The 9,312-nt window shown below is 44.8% G+C and overlaps 1 protein-coding gene across 2 annotated transcripts in view; it reads right to left on the reverse strand.

The window, feature by feature from the left end:
- LOC121548633 (serine/threonine-protein phosphatase 2A 56 kDa regulatory subunit gamma isoform) overlaps nucleotides 1-7,651 on the reverse strand; it is a 63,624-nt gene extending 55,973 nt beyond the window's left edge. The window contains exons 1-3 of one of the 2 annotated variants that reach the window (XM_045210137.1): nucleotides 7,543-7,651; nucleotides 7,027-7,074; nucleotides 5,344-5,506 (exon numbers count right to left, since the gene is read on the reverse strand). In XM_045210137.1, the coding sequence (XP_045066072.1) occupies nucleotides 5,344-5,506; nucleotides 7,027-7,074; nucleotides 7,543-7,569 (238 nt within the window). In that variant the 5' untranslated portion in view covers nucleotides 7,570-7,651. Of the gene's footprint in view, nucleotides 1-5,343; nucleotides 5,510-7,026; nucleotides 7,075-7,542 lie in introns of both variants that reach the window. The other variant, XM_045210136.1, reaches the window with a different exon arrangement.
- Nucleotides 7,652-9,312: the final 1,661 nt, after the last annotated feature.

Raw genomic sequence — 9,312 nt, forward strand, 5'->3', positions numbered from 1 at the left:
ATTGCTCGTGTTTCTTGGCCCAAGCAAGTCTCTTCTTCTTATTGGTGTCCTTTATTAGTGGTTCTTTGCAGCAACTCAACCATGAATGCCTGATTCACGCAGTCTCCTCTGAACAGTTCATGTTGAGATGTGTCTGTTATTTGAACTCTGTGAAGCATTTATTTGGGCTGCAATTTCTGAGGCTGGTAACTCTAATGAACTTATCCTCTGCAGCAGAGGTAACTCTGGGTCTTCCATTCCTGTGGCGGTCCTCATGAGAGCCAGTTTCATCATAGCGCTTGATGGTTTTTGCGACTGCACTTGTAGAAAATTTCAAAGTTCTTGAAATGTTCCAGACTGACTGTCCTTCATGTCTTAAAGTAATGATGGACAGGCCTTTCTAATTGACCTGGCCCGGGTATCCTGGATGGATATTGACCTCATTCCGTCAGTAGAGGATGCCTGGTTGTTCTTTAAAAGTGCTTTCCTCTCAATCTTAAATAAGCATGCCCCGTTCAAAAATTCAGAACTAAGAACAGATATAGCCCCTGGTTCTCCTCAGACTTGACTGCCCTTGACCAGCACAAAAACATCCTGTTGCGTACTGCATTAGCATCGAACAGCCCCGCGATATGCAACTTTTAGGGAAGTCAGGAACCAATATACACAATCAGTTAGGAAAGCAAAGGCTAGCTTTTTTCAAACAGGAATGTGCATCCCGTAGCACTAACTCCAAAAAGTTTTGGGACACTGTAAAGTCCATGGAAAATAAGAGCACCTCCTCCCAACTGCCCACTGCACTGAGGCTAGGAAACACTGTCACCACCGATAAATCTACAATAATCGAGAATTTCAACAAGCATTTTGATACGGCTGGCCATGCATTCCACCTGGCTACCACTACCCCGGCCACCAGCTCTGCACCCTCCGCTGCAACCTGCCATTGCCCCCCCCCCCGCTTCTCCTTCACACAAATTCAGACAGCTACTGTCCTGAAAGAGCTGAAAAATCTGGACCCCTACAAATCAGCTGGGCTAGACAATCTGGACCCTTTCTTTCTAAAATTAGCCGCCGAAATTGTTGCAACCCCTATTACTAGCCTGTTCAACCTCTCTTTCGTAACGTCTGAGATCCCCAGAGATTGGAAAGCTGCCGCGGTCATCCACCTCTTCAAAGGGGGTGACACTCTAGATCCAAACTGTTATAGACCTATATCCATCCTGCCCTGCCTTTCGAAAGTTTTTGAAAGCCAAGTTAACAAACAGATCACCGACCATTTCGAATCCCACCGTACCTTCTCCGCTATGCAATCCGGTTTCGAGCTGGTCATGGGTGCACCTCAGCCACGCTCAAGGTCCTAAACGATATTATAAACGCGATCAATAAAAGACAGTACTGCGCAGCCGTCTTCATCGACCTGGCCAAGGCTTTCGACTCTGTCAACCACCGCATTCTTATTGGCAGACTAAATAGCCTTGGTTTCTCTAATGACTGCCTTGCCTGGTTCACCAACTACTTCTCAGATAGAATTCAATGTGTCAAATCGGAGGGCCTGTTGTCTGGACCTCTGGCCGTCTCTATGGGGGTGCCACAGGGTTCAATTCTCGGGCCGACTCTATTTTCTGTGTATATCAATGATGTCGCTCTTGCTGCTGGTGACGCTCGGATCCACCTCTATGCGGACGACACCATTTTGTATACATCTGGCCCTTCATTGGACACTGTGTTAACAAACCTCCAAACGAGCTTCAACGCCATACAACACTCCTTCCGTAGCCTCCAACTGCTCTTAAACACTAGTAAAACTAAATGCATGCTCTTCAACCGAACGCTGCTTGCACCCGCCCACCCGACTAGAATCACTACTCTCGGCGGGTCTGACCTAGAGTATGTGGACAACTACAAATACCTAGGTGTCTGGTTAGACTGTAAACTCTCCTTCCAGACTCACATTAAGCATCTCCAATCCAAAGTTAGATCTAGAATCGGCTTCCTATTTCGCAACAAAGCCTCCTTCACTCATGCTGCCAAACATGCCCTCGTAAAACTGACTATCATACCGATCCTTGACTTCGGCGATGTCATTTACAAATTAGCCTACAACACTCTACTCAGCAAATTGGATGTAGTCTATCACAGCTGTACATATCGATTAAACATGGTGAAGCCCCAAAATTGCCTACCCTGGAAGCCTGTGTTTTAGACATAAGGAAGTGGATGGCAGCAAATGTTTTACTTTTAAACTCTGAAAAAACAGAGATGCTAGTTCTAGGTTCCAATAAACAAAGAGTAAATATGTGAAAATGAACAAATGCAAAGCACACTGGGTATTGCCATTGTTTCAGGGCGGAGCTCAAGAGTAATACTCAGCATGCATTGCAATTGTTAATTTTTACATTACATATAGTTCATTTATCTGACACTCCTATCACACCATAGTGCCATCAGACTTTTGATACCAATGTAGGGTGAAAGGGGGCCACAAAATGTTGAACCACTATAAAGAAATGGTATAGAGAAGTATTTTGAAAATACAAATTACAGCTTTCGACAGTACCTGTTACAAAATACATTGGCGTGTAGTTCAATACATCATACAAAATACTCCGAAGTAATTAAAATACATGCAACAGAAATACTGCCCATCTCTGTCTGTGGTCTTGTTCTTCTATCCTCGTGGGGACCTGAAATCCCCGAAAGGATAGTAAAACACAAAAATGTTCCCTCGATGGGACATTTCGCATGTCCCAACGAGGATAAAGGCTATTTTAAGCTTAGGGGTTAGGTTTAGAGTTTGGCGTTAACGTTAGGGAAAAAAGGATTTTCAATGGAAATCTATTTTAGGTCCCCACAAGGATAGAAAAACAAGTGTGTGTGAGATAAAGAGCTCTTTCCGGCCTGCTTAGTCATGGGGCATTCTCCTGTCTGAAGAGCTGTTGTTCTTCTGATACAGACTGGCCGCACTCACTCATTGGTCATCCTCCAAACTCTACTTTGGCACAGGCCACCGGGCTCCAGCCATTTATAAACTCTCCTGCTAGCCTCTACATTCGTGTAGAACGAACAGGTTGACTTGTGACACGTCAGGCTACTCTGGATATTAACAACAAAGTCTGTTTTCTAGTGATTTCAAAGATGTGTCAATGTAAGGAATTGAAGACTTTATGAGTCTGCTGACACTTCAACACCACGTTCTATTGACCTCAAGCTACTACTACTACTGAAGCCATACATCATCCAGTCAATGACTTGAGTTCACAGTCACAGAGTGAACTTTCTCCACTCTGAAACGACAGTTCCCTGAGATGACAGTTCCCAACAGAGAGCGAGATAAACTGTATCCATCCCAGCACAGCTCCGTCACGGGATCTCACACAAAAACACCAGCTGCTGTTCATTCGTTTCTTCACCACCTTTTGGCAAACACTTGCAGTGGTGGGAGAGTTGAGTTGAGTGGGGGAGAACTAAAAACAGACACTCGTCTGAAACACTGTGGCGTTGCTTTTCCCCCAAAGTAGCAAGTTTCTCATGCTTATCAAACTGTGGAAAAGGTAAACATTATCCTGCTACAGCATTCTTCAGGCATTACCACCACGTGAACAGGATGCATATTGCAATCAGCAATAATGTGAGGTGGTATCAGGCTGCATCTTCCCCTGCCTGGTCAGTCTGCTGTCCAAAAGAGGCACCTACTAAAGCTCTGTGTAACACAAAAGAAACAATAACTAAAGTTCTTTGTAGCTCTCGGAAATGAGCTCTTCGGCTACACAGAACTAACTCTGCAAAAGCAGCACTTTACCGCTTTGTGTGGCCCAGGTCTCCAGAGACAGCCCTTTGGCACAGGTCTATGTAGTGGTTTAGTCTGCAGTAGTCCAGCCATTCAAAAGCAGCACCACTAAAGCTCGGTGTAGCCTGATTGCTGCAGACAAACAGAGTCAGTCTCCATCCAGAGGAGAATGTGTGGAATGAAAGAAGGCCTTGCTAGGTGCCTGAATGCCTGTTTGGACAGGACCACTGATAACACCCACAAGGTCATGGCCTATGGGACAATATTTGGAGAACAACCTTATCAAAAGCCTTCTTGTTGGGCCCCTGGACGTGACCAGCTGTTATCACGAAGCAGAGCTTATCGAACGAGTTGTAAAGAGCACAGTAATGCAAGATAAAGGAAACGAAGGTATTACATGATCAGAGAAAACAGTCCTTTGTGTCTGCCTGAATGTAGGCTGTCTGACAGAAGACATAGGGAAGAGTGAGAGGTGAATACAGAACACACCGTATCACTGCTGAAGCTGTTGGCTTGCGTGGTTACTGTAACAAGGCAACTGTGGTGTGTGTGCGGGCGTGACTGGATTGTCTCCAAAGCTCCACTCTAGACCCTTGTTGAATACATAGACAGAAACTAGAGCAGCTCTCCACTTTGCCCCGGCTCCTAGACACCAATGTGCGATGTTATTCTAGACCCTGCATCTAGACCTAAGTAATGCACGGGTAGTCTCTTTCCTTTTCACGTGGTGTAGCATAGCTTATGTACTGCTGGATGTGCATACTGTGCAGATTCCACAGCTATAAAAGTTTGGCCATGGACAGCCAACTGCATCCCAGTCCCTCACAGTAGTAACATAACACTGCACTGGATATATATGTACCAGTGCTGATATTGTCCATGAGAAATGCAAGGAAGGGGAGATGGGTTGTAATGTAGCTCCCCTGTCAGCCACCCGCTTATCTGGGCAACAGCAGCATCCTGAAACAAGGACCTGGCAGCATTAAAGCCTTATCTCTGGATTACCCCCTAAATATAGACGCTTGGGTTAAATCCAGCGTGAAGTCATAGCCCTTTACGTCCACTGTTTGTTTCCATGTCTTGCACAACGCTGTCGGAGGTACATTTTATAGCATGGCAGAGGGGAGGTACAGAGACTTGCACAGAGAGCGAGAGAGAGTGATGGTAAAGTCGCTGTGATTTACATCAGATAAGAATGCGAGAGGGCTTTTGGAGATGGCAGGCAGCTATGCTAAAGCTTACCATGGCTAAAGCTAGAGGCTAAGCCATAGCCAGGAGTAAGGGAACAGGGAACAGGGGCCAGCACATCCATCAGTAGGGATGGCTGGGAAACCAAACCTTACCAAGCCAGGATTCAGAACAATCAAAAGTATTGTGTGTGTCAATAGCCTAGATACCTAGACTTACTTTCACTTATGGAGTGAACAGAGCCAAAATATGTCTTTGAATAGGCTGAGTTATGGCTAGCCTAGACTAGGAGTGGCTTACTGTGCAGTCATACCTTTGAAGGCATGAGACAAGAGAATGGGCTTCGTTAGGGCTAGGTTAGGAATAGGCTAGATTAGATCCAGTCGTACCTTTGAAGGCGGGCAGCTTCTGCAGCTCTCTGTTGTTGCTGAGGCTGAAGCGGGACGAGCTCTGCCTCTTGTCCTTCTTGACAGGTGTCTGGGAACCCGGCTGCTTGCCCTTCAGCAGCTGAGTGGTGGGAGGGACGCTGTTACTGCCTTTCCTATTGGAACCCTGCTGTGTGGAGGGGGGAGCAAGAAAGTGCATGGATCAGAGCATGCACCTGGGTTTGTTCATTAGACACCAAACGAAAGAAAACGACAAGAAACGGGAGGGACTATTCATTTTCAAGTAATTTCAAAAGGTTTTCCCGTACTGAGCACAACCCAGTGTAGTGTCATCCCCGTCCCCCCTAGGGTGGATATGGAGTCTGGTAAATGTGGGCAGTTTCTCATAGTCTTGTCCCACCTGCCTGCTGTGATCCATTAATCACCACACATACACCTGACAAGGCTGTCTCTCCGCTGTGGGGTTACATCAGAGTGGGGGATTTGTCAAATTCACTTAACTCAACTAATGTTGCCTTTCACACTACAAGACAGGGGTTTAGGGTTTTAGGCCTTAGTGAGCCGCCGGCCCGCTGACTGTATAGTAATGGGAGGAATAAAGCTGCTGGAACCCATGATGAGCACGGATTACTGACTCATGACACAACAGAAGGTCTTCTCTCCCACTGATTCATTTACCCAATGTGTGTTAGCTTCATACTGTCTTAGCTTCATAACTGTATAGCTTCATAGCGGTGTCGGCTTCATGGCGGTGTCGGCTTCTGCAGCTGGTCAGGCCCTTGGGTAAGAAAGTGGTGTGGTTCACACGTCCAAAAAACACAGGAGACCAATAGGAAATAGGTCTAGCTACATGTAATCAAAGTGGCAGAATTGTCTGTTCAGAAACAAGCAGAATAAATATCAACAGACTTCTCTGCTTGCATCTAGTGCCCTGTTTAACCCTGCTCAAACAATGAGAAGGTCGTGCCAGCTCAGACCATTGGCGCTTAAACAAAAGGCATTACACCAAGCCTGAACCAGCCTGTTTAATATGACTCCCATGTTTTCGTTGTCTTCATCCCACTGATGTGGAAAGCTTAGAGCCTCAGTGGTCACAAGCATCCCAGAGGAGAGTGGAGCCTGGCTGTATGCAGAGAGGGGTTGGATTGGTTTGTGGGAGTAATACAGCGACAGCCATTTCAATTTGACACAAGGTTGGCGCATTAGCAGATCAGCTGCTGACACACAGTACAGTACAGATAGATAACCCCGGATTACACCACTGAGCGTGGGGGGGGGTTAAACTGTTTCTATGAGGGCTTAATTACTGATTGGTGTATGTTCCTGTGGATTCAAGGCTATATCTACGTCTTCAGTACATCTGATTTCAACTGACATAGCTAGCCATCTTAAGTGGTCTCAGATCACAATGGTAGTAGCTAATGTTATGCAAACATTATTTATATTCTGACTAAGTAAAGGGATAGTGGCTACTATGTTTTTGAAACTGACAACTAGTCTCTCTCTACATGTGAATCCGGTTCATATCAGCTGCTTGGATAGAACAAAATGGCATTCACATTGAAATGCTTGCATTCAAAAACAATTGTTTTCTTTCATATTTTGTTTTTGGTGCTGTAGGTAGCTAAGTGTTTATCTTGCCCATTCATAGACGAGTTCTCGAGAGCTAGCCAAGTGTTTAGTTACCTCATGGTCGTTTTCTTGTCCTCCAGTTTTGCCAACTTTTCCAGACTCCTGTAAAGAAAACAAATATTTTAGGCATGCATTGTTCACAAGTCAACTAACTAATGTTTAGGGACAGGGGGGCACGTTTTGACTAACGTCAAATGCTAGCACTTCTTCATGTTTACCTTCCCAAGCTAAGCAATTGTTGTTTGACAGTTTTGTTGTGGTTGAAGTTGAACAAATTATTTAGTAACTTTAAGACATTAACTTTAATTGTAGCAAACGATAGCTATGCGTTTTCATGTCCCTCAAATCGTACTGTACTTTTCATTACAAACAATCTGACTAGCTACACGTAACTAGCCAGCTAACGTTAGCTATCCAAGTTAGCATAGCTAGCTAACGTTAGCTAGTTATAATGGGACATTGTAAATGTCAAGTCGATGGCCGCCTGTTGGTAGTTTAAAACATAAAAAACTAGATGTTGTACACTCCACTACTCGTATTAACAGTTTTGCAAACAAACTCCCAACCCACCTTGTCTTTTTTCGCTTTATTCGGCATTGCACAAATATAGCCGCCCTGGTACCCTGTCTGACGCCCTCCAGAAACTAAATCCTGACAACGCGTTGCGGTTCTTCTTCTTTGGTATCATGGCGTTCGCACATTTTGTTTGTGCATGCCGCCACCTACTGTGTGGTAGTGTGTGGTCGATGACGTTATATTTTCTGATACAAAAATTAAAAGTAAGGAAAAAATGGCACCACCAACTAACCCTACACCTATATAACCAACCACTATTTAATCAAAATCACCACCCCATTCCACTACTTCGCCCCCTACTGATCCTATACCAGGCTGATGGCCTGGGAGGTCGAGACTCTTTTGTTCAACACCATAATAATAATAATAAGCCATTTAGCAGACGCTTTTGTCCAAAGCGACTTACAGTCATGCGTGCATATATTTTTTTAAAGTATGGGTGGTCCCGGAGATCGAACCCACTACCCTGGCGTTACAAGCGCTGTGCTCTACCAATTGAGCTACATAGGACCACACCATGTAATTCTTCTGCAGTAAAACCTCGTAAACCCAGTGGCGATTTTAGCATGTAACTGTTGGTGGGGCAAACAAAACAAACAACATATTTTATGCACGCCAGCAAAGCCACTCCACAACACTAAACAATACATTTATTGCACTATAACAGTGACAAAAGGTGCCCACAAACAGTTAGGGCTTACATAAAGCTGTCCCTTCTTCTTCTTCTTCTTCTTCTTCTTCAGTGGTGTTTATCGGCAGTTGGCATCCAAAGTTATGGTGCATTACCGCCACCTACTGTACTGGAGTGTGGGCCAGAGACAGGGATAAACTAAATCCTACCTGCCAGCCTCGTTGCTCTTAAAAAAGATAACAAAATATTTGAGACTATATCTAATGACGTTCTACTCAATATACTCTTTAAACTAATTTCCTGTATTGCCTTCTCCCTCAAACTAGATATCATCCTCTCTCTTTCCCTCTGATACTGCCCACACTGTTGCAATACATGCTCCACGTCTATGTTTCCTGACAATAATCACATTTTCCTGTTGGATGCTTTCCTATCACATTTAATGTCTTATTCAACTGGCTGTGTCCCACCCATAATCTTGTAAAAATTGCCTCCTCTCTTCTGTCCCTTCCTGCCGTCCTCCCCTCCCCCCTTTCCTCTGTACTTGAAAGAAATGCCTTCCCTTATTATCTCTATTCCACTGCTCCTGCCATCTCTGCACCATCACTGTGTATATCAGTCTTTTTGCCTCTGCCTTGCTCATTGAAACACACTACTAAGTGCTTGTTTAGCCAGTTCATCTACTGCCTCGTTCCCCTCCACCCCCACATGGGCTGGGACCCACGTAAATCTCTATGCCCATCTGTAAGTCGCTCTGGATAAGAGCGTCTGCTAAATGACTAAAATGTAAATGTAAATGTAATCCTGCCATGGGTTTGTAGCACCTCATAAAGCAGGTATTGTCTGCTACGTGAGCTAAAGGACTGGAGACTCATTAACACTGCACATGAATCAGAGCAAATAACTACTCTGTCTTGTTTGACTTCCTCCACCCACTTCAAGGCCAACAGTATGGCCAACAGCTCCACCGTATATACAGCCAGATTTACATATACATTTTAGTCATTTAGCAGACGCTCTTATCCAGAGCGACTTACAGTTAGTGAATACATATATTTTTATACTGGCCCCGTGGGAATCGAACCCACAACCCTGGCGTTGCAAACGCCATGCTCTATCAACTGAGCTACATC

The sequence above is a fragment of the Coregonus clupeaformis genome, chromosome 33, assembly GCF_020615455.1.
Source record: "Coregonus clupeaformis isolate EN_2021a chromosome 33, ASM2061545v1, whole genome shotgun sequence".
NCBI lineage: Eukaryota > Metazoa > Chordata > Actinopteri > Salmoniformes > Salmonidae > Coregonus > Coregonus clupeaformis.